This window comes from Coturnix japonica, chromosome 2 (assembly GCF_054131305.1).
Source record: "Coturnix japonica strain WE chromosome 2, WE-NBRP24, whole genome shotgun sequence".
In the NCBI taxonomy this organism is placed as follows: domain Eukaryota; kingdom Metazoa; phylum Chordata; class Aves; order Galliformes; family Phasianidae; genus Coturnix; species Coturnix japonica.
The window spans coordinates 7,264,414-7,286,643 of NC_140664.1; the positions used below are offsets into that span (position 1 = coordinate 7,264,414).

Consider the following 22,230-nt stretch of genomic DNA (forward strand, 5'->3'; position numbering starts at 1 on the left):
CTTTGAGAGACAGCTTTGAGATGGTGCCTTTGCTAACGTTACATCTAGTGGTTCACTTTTTACACGTTCAAGATTATAACATTCTTTCTGTTATGTGAACAACTCAACAGTTTCTGTGTATTAGCATCTCACTCAGATTCTGCCTGATTTTTTTTCATTTTCAATGCTTACCATTTTGCCCCAGTCCACAACACAACTATGACAGTAACTTCCTCAGCACTGTTTGTGAATTTGTCTTCTACAACAGTAAAGTCCTGAACAATCATTTATAGGCAATATAAATATAAAAGAAATCAGTACAATGCACTGATGTTCTTTTGTAATGATGTTCAGAGAAACAAGAGTGTCACTGTATCTCTTAAATTGTTAAAAGACAATGTATTCCAAGACAATTCACTGCAAAACTTAAACCTTGAAACTGTTAAAACACTGAAGTAACTCAGGAACATAAAAACCTTGCAATTACTTTGACGCTCAGTAAGAGAATCATCATCATAGAATCACAGAATGCCCTGGGTTATAAGGGACCTCAGGGATCATGATGCTCCAACCCCTCTGCCACAGGCAGGGCCACCAACCTCCACATTTAATACCAGACCAGGCTGCCCAGGGCCCCATCCAACCTGGCCTTGAACACCTCCAGGGATGGGGCACCCAAAGCCTCTCTGGGCAGCCTGTTCCAGCACCTCACCACTGTCATAGTAAAGATCTTCCCCCCGACACACAACCTAAATCTTCCCTCCTTCAACTTAAAACCACTTCCCCTTGTCCTGCAGTTATCTACCCTTTCAAAAAGCACTCAGTATCGCAAATAATTCACTGATTACATAACTTGGCTATGGGCTAAGATACAACTGAAGATTCCCTAAAGCTTTCAGATCCGTACAAATAAAAATATCTGTGGCAGTATGCAGTTTATTTACTACAAGCTAAACACACCACCAAAGATTCCCTAGTGATTTTAAGTGCATACATTCATTAACTCACTAAAAGTGAAGTCCACTGAATGGGAACCCAGGCACATAACAATCTCAACGACCTTTATTGTATTAGAATGCAGCCAACATTATTGCTATTATAAAAAATAAATCACAGAAAAAAGTACTTCACATATCTCTTATAAGATTTTGTAATAGCACACTGCTGCCTCAGAGCTTTTGGCAGCAATGCTCTGATGCTCATGGCTGCAAGCTGAACAAGGCAGCTCTCGCCAGCTGTGCAGCAAAGGAAGCTGCTGGTTGAAGTAAAGAGCAGTTAACCTAACTGGAGTTATTCAGTCTGTGGCTCATCTATCAGCATGTATAAAAAGTGAGATTCACTCCTGAAGGACCTTTCATGCTAGTTCATTTCCTCCACGTGGTCTCTACTTTTTCATTTGAGTTGTTCAGTTGGTGCAAAATGGCTGCCAAATGCTCAAAATGCTCTTTGTGCTGCGTATTTTCACAGTCGTTACATGCTTCCATATTTAACAGGTATACACACAGTGTATAATCCTTATTGCTGAAGGCAGGCCCCTATACTGAGGACATAGCAACATAATAAAAACTTCATAAAGTGATCGCTCATAGCAATACAGGCTCAGTATAAGAGAAAATAGTAGCAGCCAATCGAACACAAAGATAGCAAAGGACATTTAGAGAGTGATTAAGCTCTGATCTTAATAAGCACTCTGAAATTAAAGCTGACAGATTGCAATGTTATTAAGCAACAGGGAGAAAACACATGGTTCCAGTCTTCTAAACCGACACGGCAAAGGCAGGTATCATTTGCAAACAGATGGCACAGTTGCACCCACCCCCTTCACACATCAGTATCTCTGTATTACTAGGAAAAAAACAAGGAGCTCAAGAGCAAGGAGAAACTCAGACATTAATCAGCAGGGCGATGGCTGCTCTGTAAGAGTTCTGCACCAATGGAAAAAAAACAGCTTCAGTTCTTTGCAAGTCAGCAAAGAAATCTACTAGGAAACTGCAGTTCATCTCCTAAGAAAAATAATAGTTCTGCAGCTGTTTAACACTCCACATCTGAACAAATACATACACACTGAAGTCCAGAATATCTAAAATAGGGGAATTAGCTTCCCTACAGTTATCCAAGGAAAGTATTATAGGAATTATCTTCCAATGCATTTCCTCCATTTTATAACTGCAGTGTCATGAGAAAACATGTACTAGAGGCTACATACATCACCAAGCTTGTGCTTCATTTATGACTGTAATACTGATGTCCATCATTCCAGCTTAGAAATCCTGATAGAAAGCCTTCAATATTGTCACAGGAAGAAAGGTTTAAAATGAATCACTCCTGATACCTCCAGGACAGAAAACAGGCGGGCAGATTTCTGACAGAGTTCAGCATTTCAAGGCTTCACAAGTTTGCCATTTAGTATTGTACCTCATAAGAGGTAATGGGATATTTCCCTTTAATTTTCTTCTTTTTTTCTAACAAATTATAAGGGGAGGCTAAAAATTTAACAACTGAATCTTACTTCTCTGCACAGATGTATCACAAACAGGTGGCACAACACCACCAACTACTATTTTCTCCTCTGCCTCCTTCATCAACCATCACAAGAAACTGAAATCGCTGTCCAGGTAAGCGATGCTGTAAATAGATTGTGTGTAGATACTTGGATTAGTGAGGAAGCAGGAAAACAGACTGAAAATAATGCATAAAGAAAAATGATTCTCTCGATAAGGCCCATTAAGAAGACATGTTTATATGAACCAGATCACATCAGGTTTGACTGGCAAATGAGTTAAGCAATCAATTGTAGGTTATATTCTGTACATAACATTCAGTCATTTTATGGCACCTGACTTGTCTTTAAAACATAGGATGTTCCAAAAGCATCCTATTGACATGAGTAATTGAGAAACCAGGGCCAAAACTGATCTTCAGGTGTCAGAGACTAACACTGCAATTTGAAAGAGAAGTCAGACAAGTTTGTGAAGCACTCAAGCAGTAGACAGTGCATCACAGCACTGCCCGTAAGTACATTTTCTTACAAGTTGTGAATGTTTGCAAGGTACATATCTAATAATGACTGACTACACAGGAAGTGAAGATAAACAAACGTTAATAAGATGTTGTTTTGGTAAGTAGAGTCCATCCTGAATCAGGCAGGATCCTCAGAGATAAAGTTGAGTACTCAGGTACATTTAGGCTACTGCATACACAGACAGAAGTGAAAGCTGCACAGGCAATTTTAGCTCTGAACTTATGACTTCCTTTTCAAATACCTTTTCCCCACCTCTGCACTAACAAAATAATCTCATTCCTCTCACCTGGAATTTCTTAGTTCACCTCCACCTTCCATAATATTTCTAGTTTATTGTATCACACACACTGCATAGTATCACTGCAGTGTATGCTGCATAAGCTTGTAAATACACTCCACTTTCCTTCAAAGTAAGCCAGCTGGATTCCACTTCTCTTATACAGTTCACGCAGCAACACATTCAAGGATATGCAGCAAGTGAATAACATATAAGAGTCTCACATACCTAAAAGCAAATAGGTCACTCGGCTATTCACATTGTTTTAAGCCATTAAGTATCCAACTATATAACACATCAGAATATTTTCTTTATTAACAGCTGTTATAAAAAAGTCAACAACTCCTCCTGTTGTATTTCAAAGCTGCCAATCGTGATTCTACAGTTATCTTCAATGTTATCACATGGTTCTACAATACCTCCTTATAAGCTTGATGTGGCGATGTGTTTGGAATAGCAACCACTCTGTGACTTGGGCTTACACTTCATTTTGGACATCAAAAGCGATAACTTCAGACATGACAGACGGACAAGAAATGTCAGGAAAGGGTGTTTTTCTTTTATAGCAGCCACGCTACTGTCTCAATGATGCTTATATCACAAAAGTTCAGTGCACAGGTTGCAGTGTCTTTCCCAGTTAAACCATCTTTGGCACATTTTTCAATGTTATGAATCCTCAAAAAGGCATTCCAAGAACTTCTGATGTCTGTACATGATTATAATACACATTTGTATGTAGATCAGGAAGAAAAGTTGAAAATGTAGAGTACGCAGAATAGTTTTAATAAACAGTTTTACATACAGTACCTTACATATAGAACAGTGTGTTTGCAAATTTAAATAATTTTTGAATGTACAGTGGCTTGTACTCTTATCAAAAGTTAAATTCAAGTTTACCTGTCTATCGGTTCTAAAATGCATTTATACAGATAACTAGAACTGATAAACAGATGCGAGGCATAAAATGTTCAAGTATCTTTGTCTTCAGTTAAATAGCCTCCTTTTAACAGTCATATCTTACAAATTTCAAAACCTGTACATACATTATTTTCAATTTTAGAAACTGTTTGTTAAAAGGTAACGTTTTATGTTAACCACCAGTTCTTATAGTCTATTGAGAAAAAAAAATAGATGTGTAGATATAAATGTATATAGTATGTATAAATGTATATGTGTATGTGTACACATATACACGCACATACAAGTATGCACGTAGCACTGGGGTACAGCGGCAACTTATAAGCACGGGAAAAGCCATGGGCTCAAAAATCAGCAGAAGCAAACAGAACAACTAGGTTGCCTTTGGTTTCATGATGTTGCATTTACTGAAGCTGGAAGTTTTGTTGTATAATGTATATTGCAATAATTATCCTAGTGGTTCAGCATACCGACAGCCACAGACCATTTCACTGCTCTTGTCATTCCTCATCCCAGCTGAGGATGGTGAAGTAACACCGGAACAGAGCTACCCAGGACAAGAAAAAAATTGTACTTTAAATCCTGAATACTCCCCAGAGAACATAAAAAATATAAACTAGATATAATTTTGGATGGATTGCTGGCACCAAGTAGGAATATGGAAATAACCTTCATGTAAGCCATAATGAAAATCTCATTCCAGTGGTTGTAACATTATTTGGCACATCTGACCACGGTTTGCCACTCACATTTTAAAGGAGCCTAAGGGTGCTGTAATAAAGTTTTTTTATTTAAAAAAATACTTTGAAAAGGAGACTGTGACAAGTAGCTTCTTTCAAAATCAAAGCTAATATGCTCACTTTCCTGAACATTCATGAGAAAAGAAAATCATCTATAAACTTCTCTTGTAGAGAGGATGCAGATCTCTCTGTGTCTTTTATTGATGAGAAGAATTTTGTAAAAACGCAGTTCAAAATTTTTTAGGCAGCTGAATTCCATGAATTTAGAATTTTCCACCAGATGTTTCAAAACAGCAGAATTGTTCTTTGAAGAGATTTTGCTCAGCTTTCCTGTATGCAGAAGATTCTTTGTTTGTCATACTGAGATACAAACATTTCTCAGTGCGTAACACATCATATTTTAAGGTTTGGACATGAATATTTAGATTTTCAGTATAACAGATTGCTTACTCTAGGATTCCTCTCCACTCCCTAAAACTTTAGGCTATTTATGCAATCATCAAAGAACAATATAAACGCTCGGCTTTTTGCTGTCTTCCTATTAGTCTTTGTGGCTAGTAAGAAAATTCACCGTAGAGAACCTATTTTTATTTCTTTATTCTTCCTTTTGTCATACAGAACAAAGCGTTGCTATTTGCTGTACTTTCCCCATGTCAAGTAAGAGCTGTTTAATACGTCGCTTCAGCTGAGGCAATCTTGCTAAAGGATCTGGTGGCTCCAGTTCTCCAGTGAAATCAAGCCAGCTTTCTAAAACTACAAAAAGAAAATGAAGAAGAAATTGATCAGAATAAGTCTCCGAGAAACAATTTTAAGAACAGTTAAACCTTTCTCGAATATTTTATCTTTAATGAGAAGGGAAAAAATACCGAGGCTGTGATTTTTCCAACAAATCAAACATATCTTCTAATTTGATTGTTACTGTAGATACCCAAGAGCAAAGTACAGCCTAGGCTAATGATTTACTGTCTACACACAATAAAGAAACTTCAGTCCTGTGCCTTCTATCCATGATAGATCTCCAACAGAAAAAGCAGACTAGGAATGTTAAAATCACTACAGTTCTAGGTTCACTTCTGTCACTTAATCATGCTCCTAGTTATAAGGTTCAGGCTACATAAAAGGTTCCCAGTCTCAAATGTTTTTAAATTAAATTCTATGCTTGTAGAAACAAAAAAGGCAAAAGAAACCTTGTATTTCAAGAAACACTGCCTCATGTGAGGAGGTAATAAAACTGCAAATAAGAGTCAAATGACCATTTGACAAAAATTATGAAGGATTCTCATGAAAATACTGCACTCAAGTCCCTCTCATTCCTACCTTTCTCCAACTAGAGAGTAAATTCATGTGCTGCAATGTTTACTTCTACAGTACAGTCTCACGCATGCTTTCCCAGGAAGCCTGGTTTGCTTTCCTGAATCCAGTTAGGCAGAATGAACCAACTTTTCCTAAATACTGTCAAGTAATAGGACAATCAAGCTATTTTAGGTATATACACAAGCATCTGTAAATGCAGTTACCATCAACTTCCTTTTCAATCAGGTCCATTCTGCTGGTGACTTCATTCTGTACATTCTCTATATGGGTAAGGAGATTTAGCTGCCATTGAAGATGTGCATCCACTTGTTCCTCTGAGCCTTTTCTTTCATTACAAACAAACACAGTGTTTCCTTCAGCAGAATTCTTCTTCATAGGGGCAACAGAAAGAAAAAATTGCCATTTAAGAGTATCTATTTAATTTCTAGTGTTCATTTTGACCCTTGATACACTACACTGTTTTAGAACTGTACTTCTGCCTCCTTGACAAAAGCATATTCAGCAGCCAGGTATCAGAACACATCAGTAAATTAAAACAAACAAAATGCAAATTCCATACAAATGAGCAAGTTTTTTACTGGGGGAGCAAAACAGAAGTGAGGGCAGGTAAAGTTTCTTTAATGCAGTAAGACAGGTTGTATTTCTGTGCTCTGTTTACAAAAATCATGACTCAATTCATGAAGTGCTGAACTGCATCAGTGTAACAACAAAAAAATATACAAAACCCAAAGGACTGCTCCAAGTATAGGCAAAGAATGAATGAAAGCTGCACAAAATACACTGATGCCGAAGATGTCAGAAGTTGTTGTTTTGCAAAGTGTGCCATTCATCTGTTGTTACAAACAGAAGTCTTTGCTCCCTACACTGTGATTCCCTGTAACTTGCCACTACAAGTTTTAGCCAGAATTAAATGTGTTCAGGGCTGGGTAAAGGAACCTTAACACTGATGCCATGCTATGCAAATGTGGTATATGTAGAAGATTAACTTGTTTTGAACAAACTAATTATTTCAAAGACGACAGCAAACAAATTTCTCATCTTATCTGTCTGATGTTTTAGCCACTGGCTGCGACCAAAGAAAGTATACCAGATTAATTAATGTGTTTCTTCAAAGAATCTCTGTTACTTTGAAGGATTTGAAGTTTTAATGTTATACTCATTATGACTTCTTATCTGATGGAAGTTATTTCATTATTAACGATTCTGTTTTAGAGACTTAATTCAAGGAAAATTCAAGGTATGTTCTCACACAGAATCAGTTCACAGCAAGAAATGACTTTGATGTAAGGGCAAGTAATGAATTTAATTATTTTAATACACTTCATCGATGAAGTTCTAAAACGCTTTCCACGTCACATCAGTACATACTTTACATGTGTCTTCTTCCAGTCATCGACAGTAAGAGTATAAAAACCAAGAAGTGGGGAACTGACAGATCTTTAACCACTTCCTAAGCAGAAATCAACAATTTCATTTAAGCCTTAAAAAATTAAGTCCAACTTAGACCATCCTGCTGACAGCTTTGAAAGCACGTCCTAGAGGACAAGCACTTAATATTCACAATATTCACAAAATTATTTACCGAAGATCATTTTTGAATGTCATAAATGCCTCTAAACTCTCAAACTAGATAAAATCTTCCATCTTTCAAATATCAGTTCTGCCTCCTTAATTTCACTATTCACATTCTTCACAATTACATTGGAAATATTCTATACAAAGACCAAACGCCCCATTTCCGACAATTTTCAGATGCATCTGTACACCTAAGAGAGAAGAATGCCATTTTTGCCCTGCTGAATGAGGCTTCAATTCTATATCATATATCAGTATCATCTGTTACGTGAATTTTTCAGATGCCTGTGGCAATGAGAAAAAAAATCTTGAAGCTGAGAGACAACTACAGATTAAGCAACATAGTTGTTGTTTTTTTTCTTTATTCCTACCATATATTTCCTTTTTATGACCTTTGTTTTACTGAACTGGTCAGTTCATAAAACATAACTTAAAACCAAACAGGTTCTCCTCTAAGCTAAGAGACCAGGGAATCAGATCAATGAAGACTATCAGGAGGTGCTGAAAGCAGTGGTAAGAAGTAGAACACACAACAGTTATAGAAGAAGAAATAAGTGGGAGAGTGAGGTGGGGCAAGGTAACATTTCCAGAAGGAAAAAGTAGACGTATGGTCCAAAAAGGGATCAGAATAAAATAATCTGGTCATAGCTTCTAAAAGAAAAGAAGATCTGCAACAGATCCATAGATTCTAATTTAAGCCATTCTAGGATATTAAGAACCCATGTTTAAGAAAAGACAGGAAGGTAGAAAGGAGAATGCATATGATTAGGTTGTAGTTGGACTCAATGATCTTTAAGGTCTCTTCCAACCAGAGCAATTCTATGCAAAATCCAAAACAGAAGTTTGAGAAGGAGAAGTGAAGAAAGCTCCTTAGCCAGAAGCCACTTCATGTCAAAATGGCACTTCAGTGCCAGTGTCAGCACACTCCTGAGTAAAAAGTAGCTCATGGAGAAACTAGAGTGCTCTTCAACACATCTATGTCCAGACAGTAAGCCATATTTTAGTAGCAAGGCTAACTACTGGCAGGAAGATGAACTAAGGCATCCCAAAAGAAGTAGTATTCTGACACTGTCCCAACAGATCTCCTCCAAGTTTGGAAGAGAGAGTATCCAGCTCTTCAGGTACATGATTTAGTCTCTACCAGAAACATTATTTTTTCAGTTATATGTTTTCTACTTAATTCTACAAAAATAATCATTGCAAATACTACATAACCAACTGTTGGAGAGAAAGCCTATTTGACACTGCTGCAAGTTTATTTACTACAGAAACTGAGTATAAACATGCAATTTAGCATAGTCAGTTCTAACTGGAATGAGCCAAAATTTTCCATTCAGATTACACAGCTCACATGCCAATTTTAAAACTAGAATTAGAAGAAAAAAGATGCATCTTACTCATTTCCTCCACATCAGAAACTGTACTTCGAAAAGGAGATGAATTGGGCGATTTATTCTCACAGTCGGTATTGTAGAAAACGGAAAGGTTTATTTATTTATTTTTGGTTGCTTTTCATTCTTGTCTTGTGGATTATTTTTTTCTTAAAGAGAATTCTTGAGTAAGACCAGACTAAAAAGTATCAACTCCTATCCACAGTGTAATGCATTCAAACATGTAACGCAAAACTGAGAAAGGCGTATTAAATTACCAAATATAATCCTGACTAAAAGTCTGTGAAAGCTTTAAGTAGAAGAAATATGCAGTATTAAAAACTCAAAAGAAATTGCACACAACTTTTAAATTGGCTTAATTAATACTAGTGGACTTGTTGGCAATATCACTATTGAAAGGAGAGTAGAGCACGATAACTAACACTAATGAAATCTCAGTTAAACAAAAATACAAATAGAAAATAGAATTGAGAGAAAAAAGAAAACTTGCTCTGTTTTCCTCAGCTCTCAGAAAACAGTGAAATTCTGTTTTTTTTCTTTTGTAATATTGGAGAAGAACAAATATAAACAGCTTTAGCACAGACAATACTTGAAACTTATTTTGCAGTTCAACAAACCAAATATGTCTACTTTGCTCTGATTTTTACTAATTGGCACTGACTTATTTGATAGAGTATGCTGAGTTCTAACAAACACTTCTGAATTACTCACATACTTGACCTTTATCAGATTAAACATATTTGCCTAATCAAGAAACTTCCCAGATGAATGATGGTACTTACCTGCTCATTCATGCCATCATCTTTAAAAGAGTATTGTAAACAGTTTTTGTTCTCTGAACAAAATTCCTGGTCTTCCTCAAAACTACTTGTATCTTCATCATCTGAGCTCATAGGGTCAGCGACTGCCTTGCAATCTTGACCAAAACTCTGTGGCTTTTGGTAACTGTGCTCACTCGTGATATATGTTTCTTCCATTTTCTGGGGTAAACTAGGTAGTTCTTTATGGTTTTGACCATGATACGTCCTTTCAGTTGGATTAACAGCATGTGGAAAAGTCACTATCTTTTTCTCTACTCCGAGAGTTATTTGTTCTTGCTCTTTTCGCTTTCCCGAATAAGCCCAGAGATGAAGGTCTGGGTGATGTTTATTTCTACAACAAAGATGAGAAAAACGTCATACAGAAGATCCTCTTACAGTGCTGTACTATTATAAATCCACTTCTGCTAGACCAGAGCTAAGACAAGTGACATTATCAAAGATAAGAGAGCACTGCTGGGTCACTTTATCAATTCAGAATAAATTCACACTGCCCCATTAGCATCAAGTCAGCTACTTAAAAAAAAAACCACAAAAAAACAGCAATAAAAACCAAACAGCAAAAAAACAAAAAATAAAAAAACCCACAAATTATATACCAACTCTGCTGAACATCTAACCCCTGCAGAAGATGAAGGTACATGTCGCACTGGAACTATTTAAGCTGGAATAAACCCTGGACTGATACTTACTTTAATATCCCAATCTTCAACTGCAATCCATGCAATATTTCTGTTACACCATATACATCTGCCAGCAGGTGATGCGTTGACACAATCTTTTTGGCATTAAGATGAGAGTAGTTCTCTTTCAAAAATGACAAACCACACATGTGTCCATTGTTTAGCCAGTCCTTATCATAAAGATATTTGGCACTCCACCTCTGACCTGGAGGTAAACAATTCAAAAATTCAGAAACATCTAAAGCCACAGCAGAATTGCATTTAAAACTAAAGCGCTATAATTATTTGTTGTATCTCCTAAATGTCTCCTAACATCCATGACAGAATGATTCAAGACCTTATTATTTTATTATCTAAAACTTAATTTTCTAGGATTTAAAGGGAACACTTGTTACTTCACTTAAAAAGCAAAGCTGAAAACTCAATCTCTCTAAATGGCACTTGGAAATGAACAATCTAATTAACGTTGTGATTAAAGTACAAATTATAAAGAAAGTGTACGCCAATCAAACTGCAAAAAAAAAATAAATCTTTTAAAATAACTGGAACTTCATTTTTTTGTTTTACAAAAGCTGCAGAAGTTAAAAAGTAATTAAAATACTGATGGAAGTGTTGAAGAGGATTTTAACATCTAGGTTACTTGGGAAAAGCTAACAAATATTTTGCTACAACGATGTATTCAATAACTACTTATAAGAAGCCAGAAGGTGGCTTCATGAAAAGAGAAAACTCAAAAATATGTGACAGCAGAATTCTTACGCTCTTCTTTGAGAGGTCTTTAACCAAACACTGCTAGACAGGATAAAAACATAAGCAGCCTCTACGTATCCCATGCTATGATATCATCTACAATTTTAATCCAACAGGCATTAATGAGTACTTAGCTAATGCTTCTAAGGTAAAATAATTTTTTTAAAAAATTAAAAAAGCAAAAGCAATATATAACGCTAATTATTTTCGTTTACAGTGATGAGCCCAGATAAACAAACTGACTAAGATTTCAATATCTTACACTAAATTTCATATCAGACTATCATCATATACATAACAAAGAATGGGTTGATGGAAGCCCTTCATACCTTTCAGGAGAATACCCTGTCTATCTCCTTTCTGCCCATTATCCCAATACACTTTAAAATACTGACATTGTGAATGACCTTTTTCTCCTGACATAGAAAGAAAAGAAGTAATAGTTAGGAAGGGAGAGAAGATAAAATTTAGGGACACAGTCTCCGTATAGCAGGGGATAACGAAGTACCTAGTACAGTGCAGGGAAAGAACACAAGACAAATTAGTTGTTATAAATAAGAAAAGGCTTGATTGCTCAGAATACACCACATAAGGAACTATGAGACATGACTTTATACTATCAACCAACACTCAGTTTGGGGCAAATGGAAAAAGTCACTTCCGTCCAGCTCTAATTACTAAATTTTCTTCTCAGGAAGAACTAATGAAAACTGTATTATTTAATAACTCTGCAAATAGGCTTCAGATAACCCTGTTGGATAAATCACTAGAGGACATCTGTATCAATTGTTAGGAGAAATATTAAAAACTTTAGCACACAAAGCGCATCTTAAAGTTAAACAGGAGTGCCAGATTTCTGCATATGTATTACATATTCAACTTATTTACACAATTCCAGGCAAAAAGACACGTTAAGAAATCCCAACTAATATGAAGCAACAGCCATAGCATATATAAGTGTATGGTGGCAATGAGTCCTTTTCTCTAAAAACGGTATTTAAACAAACAGATCCGATTCCAACCATATGCAAAGCAGATATTTGAACAAGAATGCTTCATTTGCAGACTTTTCAGAGTACAGTGAAATTAATAAGACCTAAAGGTTTGAAGATACTCAGTTCAAAAAACAAAGCTACTGTAATTCAAGTCACAATGAAGACTTAGCAAGTTTAACGAGACAGTACTAAAAGAAAAGTAAGTCTCTGCTTACAGTAAGACTTAGAAGAGTTAACCTCAAAGAAGTGAAACATACATAAAATGCACAAAGCTTTAACAATTTAAGCAATGTATAAGACTTCTGCTTAAAAATCCCAACCAGACAGCTGCAGATAAAGGTGGTTTACTCATACCTGGTGGATCTCTGCAGATATAACAGATGTACTGCTCTGGAATGCTGTCCTCTAATAATCCCATGCATACACTGTGCTGCCAACACAAGCATTCTTCACACTGACGTCAAAAAAACAAAAGCAAAAACTAAAACTAAGCAGATTCAAAAATCAGAAACTATTACTTGTAATCAACAAAATTCAATGAATGACAGTTTAACTTAAACAGCTGGATTGAGTAAAATAATTATGTTTGGGTCGGCAAAGACAAGGCTAAAGGTAGCTTTAGTTTCCTCACCCACAAATTCCAAACTGGAAAAAAAAAAATGAAGACGCAATATTTAACAGTATTTTATTACAACACTCAACATTTAGCACCTAGATATTTAGCAGTGTAACAGAGACAAAAATATAGTACAGTAAAATAGAAAGATAATGTAATACATTACAGCATAACAGTGAAAAGTAGAAAACTCTTCAGTTTAATAATTTATATTTACAAAGCATCTCTCCAGTGCGCTAGAAAGATGTGCTTTTAATATCGCACCAATGGAAAATCTAAAAGAAAAAGAAAATGAAGAGAAAATGAAAGAGGAGAAATAAGAGAATAGGAGAGCAAAATAGAAGTGGTAAGACATGAAGGCTTAGAAACAGGAAACTGGTTGCTCCCAGTGACACAAAGTATGGAAAGGAGACAAGCAGTCAACATCAGGCTGTCACTGGATATAAGAAATAGGCAGGAAACTATCATTTTTAGGTATATTTCCCTTTCTTAGGTCAGTGTTTCATCTGTTTTCTAAATATCTGCTGTTTACCACTGAAATTCACTCCTCTGCTGATACAAATGTCGAGCATCAGCATATTCAAAACACTGAAGCCACCTTTCCTGGTCATACCACTATAGTTACAAATTCCTCTCCTCTCTCTAAGAATTTCTACATTGGTCCATTTTTACTTGTGTTATTATCACCGTTGCTGAAACGCTGCTCAATTCCTCCATCATACCACTGCATTTTAGTAATGCATTTCCAGGGACTTCTTTTTCATAACTTCCTTTCATTTCCAAAGACTCACTTGAAGTCCATTAACAGGACAATCATTCTTGCTTCCTTCAGATATCAATTAAAGGCTTAGTATTTTTCAACAGAAACACTACCATGTTGATAGCGGAATACATACCTTTCCCTTTAAGTGCAAAAAACACAAAAAGTTCATGAACTTTTCAAATTTATGGACAACAGAGTTGTTCTTCTCTTTTCATTGCATCTGATCTAATCACTCTTATAAATTCTTTGAGACAAGGACTTTAAATGAGGCAACCCCTCACTGCAGTACAAACACACATGAAGCAGCAGTTGCAACCTGTCATCAGCTGGATGCCATGCAGACACCACACACTCTTCAAATGTTATCTGTTCTATTTTTATATTAAGACTTACAATCTTAGTAGTTTCTAAAACGAGCAAGTAGTTTCTTGTTTGAGAATTGCTGTTTTAAAGATGAAGTATAAATGCAGCACAAAGATGCTGATAATATTAACATCTGTATGGCAGAGATCATATACAGAGATTCATCTTGTATACAGCTGAGGTGTATTAAGTGAGCAGTCGTGGTGTCTATAGCAGGTACTGTCTAGGATAAGGACTAGACAAGAAGTGCTGGTATAACTACATAGGTCTGTAGACAGAGAGAATGATTAGTGTGCGAAAAAGCATTTTTTCCATCTATAAGGAAAAAGTTTACCCTTCCTTACAAACCTGTTCTGCATATTAAATGGTTAGAAGAAACCCATCCAAGAGAAAATGCTCTGCATATGCCGGAGAATCTAAGTACAAAATATTTTATTATTGTTGACCACTTCTATTTACATTTCTCAATGTAAATTCAGTCTATAAAATCTTAAAAGGGAATCTTCAAAAGCACAAAATTTACGTGGAAAATTCAACCCCCTAATTCCTTTACCTGAATCATAAAGCCGTTTTCTTCATCCAGTTCACAAATGCATCTAACAATTTCATTGAGAGCATCATCTTCATCCTGAGACTCTTCAAAGTTAGTTGAATCAAAATCCTGATTGTATTCATCACCACTAAGTAACAAACTCTCTGTAGAGGAATCATCCAAGAACTCCATATCTGAAAGGTCTAGTAAAAAGTCACATAAGTGAGAATGTGTGTAAAGAAACTCAATGCTTCAAAAAAAAAACCAATTTTTCTGTCATTTAGAAGTCTTGAGCATGTCAAAAATAAATAAATAAATACACTCAAATGCACTGCTGCTATGTTAAGATTTCTTGATGATTCCCCAGAATATTTTTAATGTAATGTGATACACAAAGTACAATGCAGAACAGCTTGAGGAGTCTGAACTCTTGTACTTCAACTACTTGAATCAAAGGCAGTTGCAATTTATACCTACATTAAAAGTTTATATGAAACATTTTCTTTAAAACTACATTTCCTAAGGAATTAAACCTACAAATGGACAGTTTTGGCCCAGCCAACCTACTTTCTCCACTAAGGTCAACAGACAAGATAGCTCTTGGATACTGGTATGATGTATTCTTCTCTGAGAACATGCTGCGCAAAGTCAGAGAGCTTCCTGAGGACCGCGTCAATGGAGAAGAGCACCTGTCCAAGAACTCAACGGAACTATCTTCATAATCTGAATAATCTGAAAAGTTAACAAGATTAGTTAATGTTACAAATAGTAAAGTTTGTGACAAGTGAAGCCTAGTAGCTAACATAAGCATTAAAAAAGAACAACACATTCAACACTCCCCTGATACCCACCAGTCTCAGAATGTATAGAGGAACACTTTTTCATTCAACATTTTATCATTGTATGAGTAAGAAAAACATTTGCATGGTATCATTTTTTTTCTCCTAAAGTTCATCCTTTACCATCTGTTATCCCTAGAGATCCTACTGGTAGATCTCTTTTCCTTAGATCTAGTTGCAGCATTGTAAACAACACTTCCTAAAAGTAATCGCAGACTATTCTGTCAGGTTAAATGATAGAAGCCCACCTATAAAGAACACAAAGACTACTGCAGGGCTCTGCTGGGCCCTCACAGGTAATCTGCCCCTCAGTGGTTCATCTCTAAGAACTCAATGGGAGCAGAACACACCTAGCTCAGGTCCCTCCCAGGACACCGAAAGGCCCCATCTCATACAACAAACCTCTGAAATTTAGCAACAGGTTGGACACTAGAACTATTGCAATGTCCAAACAAGATAAGGGGTAGATGTATTTCAAAGGAAGAGTCTAAAGAGGCAAAAAGGAAAACCATTATTACCTGGATATACATATTCTGACAGAAGACAAAATGCCTATGAAATGTCTGTCTATCACGTAGAGACAAGCTTGTAAGTAGAAATGAAGTCACAGGCCCAAGTTCGCTTATATCACTAAGGCCACAATATGTTCTCTGATATTTTTAAATTTTTATATTTACATTGCTGAGAAATTTTAATAACTATGTCAGAAAAGCACTAAATAGTTCGGCACACCTTCAGAAACTGCACATTTATCTTACCATGCTGCTTAGATTTCTTCTTCTTTTTCTTCTTCTTTTTCTGTTTTGATTTATGGTCTTTTTCCTTCTTTTCTTTTTTCTCCTTTTCCTTTTCTTTCTTCTTACCTGAAAGAAAATCTTATCATTTTAAAACATCACTCCAAACTGCTTATTTTTTTAGCTCATCGTTTTAATCTCAAACTATTGTGGTGGCATAAGTAATGTTAATTAAACTGTTTATGACAGCTAAGTAACTTTATCACAAAACTGCTCATGCTGTCAGCACTTTCAAGCAAGATCTTCTTAGAAAATAAATGTTGACTAAATTTTACGGTGCATCTTTTGCTTTGCACTTCACTTATAAGTGGCACTATTGATATATGCATAAGGAAAAGTACTCCAACTTAGAGAAATTCCATTTAACTTATTAACTCTCCCACACAGAAAATCTCACAGCACTGTCATTCTAAGGTCATTTTCTAATTAATCAGCAGCTCGCTAAGGAAACGGAACTGTTACAGAAAGGAAATCATTAATGTCAATGTTGAAGGATTCTTTCTTGTATATATGTGTGTGTGTGTGTATATATATATATACACACACACATATCTATATATATATATGAGTATTTAGTATCTACTTGTGCAGTTTAGAAGCATAACTCTTTACTTACAGAAAAGGCAGGCCAATTCATGTCTGAATTTCACTCCATCTATAATTGAACTATATTTGCACTGAGGAAAACCAAAGACCTCTTAATTGAAGAACTGCCAAATGGTTTGTTATTAACACTCAAAATTTTCCTTTTTTTCCCCTTGTTCTTATTGGCTACAACATCAAAATAAATGCAGTATTACTGTAGTATCCTGGAAGGAGCTTAGTGGAGGGCCACGAAGACGATAAAAGACCTGGAGATAATCTCTTATGAGGAAAGGCTGAGTGAACTGGGTCTGTTTAGCCTCGAGAAAAGAAGACTGAGAGGGGATCTGACACACTGCAGGAGGCAAAGGCATGAGGCCAGACTCTTTTCAGCAGTGTATGGAGACAGGACAAGGGAAACAGTCACAAACTGAAGCATAGCAAATTCCATACAAATGTGCATAAGAACGTCTTCACTGTGAGGGTGACAGAACACCAGAACCGGCTTCCCATGGAGGCTGTAGATTCTCTGGAGATATCCAAGACCCACTTGGATGCCTACCCATGCAACCTGATCTAGGGAGCCTGCTTTGCAAGGGAGATGGACTTGATTATTTCTAGGTCCCTTCCATTCCCTACATTTATGTAATCATGAGTTAAAGTGGAGAAAACAAAACAAAACAACCACCACAGCAACTCAACAACCAGAATCATCCACCTTTGGCTTTGTCCTTCCACAAGCACTACACAAATCCTTCTTAAGGGAGCATTATTTTTCTTACATAATTATTGCTTTACTATCAACTTGCCATACACATTAAAACAGTTTTAAAGATCCTGAACTAAGGGAATACAGCTGGACCCTGGAAATATTTTACACTCCTACATTTGTACTTTAGGGGCATCAAGTAAACATTAGAGACTTTTACTTTTTTCCTAAAAATATCATTGTTCCATACATACCATACGTTGTGGAACTCTTCTCTTCCAATTTTCCTTTTCTTTCCACTCTCACTGCACCTGAAAATTTAGGAATGTGATATTTAAGTGCAACGTCTGACTAATAACACCTCTTTCTTGTAAAAACCATTAGACTGTAAAAATGTCTACTGGTATATAACATAATACATACACGATAAGCAATACAACGATGACTTTAATGCCAATTTACATTTAATTTTATTGTCTAAAGCACTGGAAACAAAAAGCATTGTAGTTTACCAACTTCTGAATGCTTGTCCTTCTCAATCACGTTCTTTAATATTTTCTCCTTCAGACTCTCAAAACATTTCTCCTTTATGGGCACAGAGTACTGTATCTCTGTCCCTTCAGAGCTCACTGATGTGGAAGACCTCTTTTTTTTACTACTCCCTTTGGGTAACTTTAGACTATTGGTTAAAGGCAATTCCAGATGTAAGGCATGTACATGAGACGAGGGTGCTGAAAACAAGAAGACAGATTTACTAGGCATTCAGTAAGGATTACAGCCAGATCACTGGCTGAGTAAGATCACTGAAACATCAAATACTGGTAATTACATAATCATGCTTCACATATAATTACTGCATATGAATGCCTAGATCTTAGTTTCACATACAAAACAATACATGCCATAGAAGTTTCTAGTCTAGTTTGGATTTCGCGTTCATTTCTAAATGATGTTTCTGCTTAAAACATATTTTTGCTCCTATTTTACACCTTTTTGTTTCCTTTTCATTCCACTGTAATAGAAATCAATACTAACAGCAAAAGTCCTGATTTTGTTAGCATCATTCAAGTTACCTCATTCTATTATGTGAGCAGAGAACAGCTCTCATACCTAAATTTTCAGTGCTGTGTATTTATATTTCAGCTTACTGCATTTTTATTGATTCTATGTATTTTATCTATATTTGAATTACATGCAAGCTCCTGTGATAATTTGTCAGAACTCAAACATTTACCAACAATTATTCTGCACTATTCAGTAAGACTGCTATACTTTGAAGGAAGTTCTCCTACCTGTAACTGACATAAATGAGGAAACAACTTGCATAATTAATCCCTAAAGCTGATTTGGAACAGGCAATGTTAAAATTATTAATTCACCAGTCATAACTCTGGACAAAAGGCACAGCTTGTTGGTGGCTCTATAGGGCTACTTTCCAGGCTTGGACAGATATACCCAATTCTGTTAAGATGCAATACACTTTACATGAAACTTACTCCAGTCCCTATGCAGCCTTCTCTGGGAAGCAGTCAAAAAGCTAGTGTGAGAAAGCTGCAGCATCATTTATCACACCACACAGCATTCTCAAAAGCCAGATGTTTCCAGCTGTACAATGCAAGACTTCAGGATACTACGCAATCAAGCAAGCAGTCATATGCAACTGCTCAACTTCATGAGGCCTTCTAATTCATGAGCTGTGCCTTCTTGAGCCTCTCCAGTAGCTTGAATCAAACATCACATGTAAGAACATAATCGTACTGACTTTGGTGAACCATCTAAGATTTGCCTTTCTCTATTTCAAGGGCAGTTAGCTCACAGAGATAGTTATCAACACTGTATCAAGTATTACTTTCTTTGATTTCCTCGTTAACATGTGTCTCTGTTATAGAACAAATGGTTTTGCCACCTGCCACACAGTGAACATATTTTAGCACCGCAGTAAAATAGTGGTTCTTCTCCACATCTTGATGCTATTAATGTATTGAACATAAAAGGATCACCCAAATGCACCTAATGCGGTTTGCTATTTTGATGAAAATTTCATGTTCTCTCTTTGAACAATGACTAGAATAATTCAGTTCCAGTCTGTACATTTAGAAGAATTCAGTATTCTGCTTTCATTATTCAAAAGAAATCCTGATCTCACACAGTCAGACGCATCCTGAGCTTACTAGACACAACACAAATTTTAGTATCTCAAATTTCAGGACAAGTATGTCTGATAAAAGTTGGTAACTAGTAATTAGATAACTGTTTGAGGGAACTTTTACTGCGGGCAGAAAACTGCTATGGGCACACAAACACCCATCTCAATGACAGAGCTCTCTAAACTGCCTTTGTATAGTTACCCAAAAAGAGAAATGACTGTTTTGCCTGCATACACCATCGTATTCTTGTCACTATTCATACACACTACTACTCTTGTTTTTCACTTATACTGACATAACTTAGTCTATGCTTATTGCAATATTACAGAATTGAAACACTACAGATTACAGATAAAAAAATCCATGATTCTCAAATCTTAAATGAAAATATAAGGTTTAGAAACCACTTTTCAACTGTGTAATTATTATACCTTACAAATAACTACAAAATGAAACAAAGCTGACTATCAAAGTCTGAAGGGCAAGCAACAAAAGCAAAAATGCAAATATGCATATAAAAAAAATATACCTGTTATGGAGACATTAGAATATTAATTAATGTTGTTTTTCCAAAATCCCACTTTATTCCTACTCAGGTATCTACTCAGCCATCTCCCACACAGTGAACTGTGGGAAGACCGCAATTAAAAGCAGAGAAAGATATTTCAAGATTGGACTTGCCAAACTAATGATGTTATTGTTCCATTACCGCAAAATACATTTTGTTTTTCTAGCACAAAATAGACTGAGTTCACATTAAAAACAAATTCAAATCACGGCTATTTATAGCTTCCCTTCCAGCATCTCTAGTACTACCTTTCCAGAGCTGGCATGGTTCAGGTGGCACAAACCTCACTAGCATGAGAGCAGGCAGACAACAGAATGCTGTGCTACAAACACAGTATCGTTTAGTGGCACTGCTTTTGTCACTTTAGCACATTAGTGACTTAAAATTATTTAGTTTGTTGCACAATATTCTCTTTTCAAGAGCTTTTGATATTTGAACTTTCCTAACAACAAAAATATAAACACTGAAGTGTAACATAGTCAGTATAGTTCAGGGTTTTACTTCAACTACTAGTAGTATTGGTTAACTTGCAAGCAATACTTTCCTTTGAAATTTAAAATCCAGAGTGCTTGCTCAAATGTTGTTTACTCAGGGAGTAACATTATAGACAGCACAGTACTCAGTTCAACAATTAAACAGAAGCGTATCAGCATCTATTAAAGTACACAGAACTTCCAAGCAGACTACAGAGTGAAGGAACTGATCAGTGTTTTTGTACTGCTTTCATAAAACAAGAGGTCTATTTTGTGCAATGATTTAGTGAGTGAATTTGTGATAATATTATCGGTTTCCATTTATGCTTCAATACTTCAGCACACTTCATTCCTTCTCTTTGAAGGATACCAGTCCAGTATTTTTTCAATAGAGAAGTGATTAAAATGCAGTGTTTTTGATGAGGTAAATTTGCTTTTCAATTTGCTCAACAGGTAACCCCCATCAGAATTCCAAACTTCCAAAATCATAACTTACATCTCTAGGTCTAATATAAAGTACCTCTTGACCTCAGAAGTACCTCAGAAGGGAGAGTGATCATAATAAGGTATTTCAGCCTAAAAACTTACCTCCGTAATCTCTGAAACTATTGTTAATTGCTTCACTGATTACAAAAGAAAGCACGTTCAACTTAAACATATTTAGTTAATTCCACACTATCACCAAAGTCTAGATCACCAAGTCACTCCCGAATACTTCAATAAAATCTAACAGTAGAAACACCAATAAAAGGACATGGATTTAATGTACTTCAGATTTTAAAAAGAAAAAAAAAATAAATCCAGACAGAATAGTCTGGAAATTTCAGAAGTTTCTGAATCATAAATAAAATGTTCTTTCTCTGCCTAAACACAGCTGTGGCCAGGACTAAGACCCAGCTGGATGAATCCAGAGGCACAAGGATAGTTAAGGATGCAGAAGAAAGAGTTTACTCAGATGTCAAGCCAGTCCCATTATAGAAGCAGGCAACGAAGTAAATGCCTATCAGTATTACCAGTTACATTTTAAATGATCCACCAAACTTGCTAGGAAAAAAAAGTTGAATTCCTTGTAAAAGAAATAAGTTCTATTAAATGAAAATAAATGACAGCAACTAGAAGCTGTTGATTTCGATTATGTGGCCAATTATACCCCTCCCCAAATTAATTCTACTGGCCAAAGACACGAAATAGAAAGACATTTGCAAAACTAACTTTTCCAGTAATCTATTATTCTATTGCTATACAACAAATCAAAAGTAAGCTGAGATTGCCACCAGGTTTGACTTGAGAAATTAAGTAGTATTTTTAAAACCTTAAATAATAGTTCTTTATAAATCTCATAGCCTTCATTTTGACAAATAAGCTTAAGACATTAATAAGTA

At 35.9% G+C, this 22,230-nt stretch overlaps 1 protein-coding gene across 17 annotated transcripts in view; it reads right to left on the reverse strand.

Annotated features, from left to right (window-relative positions):
- Positions 1-3,568: 3,568 nt before the first annotated feature.
- PHF20L1 (PHD finger protein 20 like 1) overlaps positions 3,569-22,230 on the reverse strand; it is a 47,718-nt gene continuing 29,056 nt past the window's right edge. For 4 of the 17 annotated variants that reach the window (XM_085536947.1, XM_015856303.3, XM_015856301.3 and 1 more), the window contains 11 exons: positions 18,173-18,391; positions 17,915-17,971; positions 16,334-16,438; positions 15,304-15,468; positions 14,758-14,939; positions 12,817-12,916; positions 11,797-11,883; positions 10,727-10,922; positions 9,999-10,368; positions 6,454-6,619; positions 3,569-5,689 (listed from right to left, as the gene is read on the reverse strand). In XM_085536947.1, the coding sequence (XP_085393073.1) occupies positions 5,547-5,689; positions 6,454-6,619; positions 9,999-10,368; positions 10,727-10,922; positions 11,797-11,883; positions 12,817-12,916; positions 14,758-14,939; positions 15,304-15,468; positions 16,334-16,438; positions 17,915-17,971; positions 18,173-18,391 (1,790 nt within the window). In that variant the 3' untranslated portion in view covers positions 3,569-5,546. The remainder of the gene's footprint in view (positions 5,690-6,453; positions 6,620-9,998; positions 10,369-10,726; positions 10,923-11,796; positions 11,884-12,816; positions 12,917-14,757; positions 14,940-15,303; positions 15,469-16,333; positions 16,439-17,914; positions 17,972-18,172; positions 18,392-22,230) is intronic. The other 13 variants (XM_085536952.1, XM_085536951.1, XM_085536950.1 and 10 more) reach the window with 5 other exon arrangements.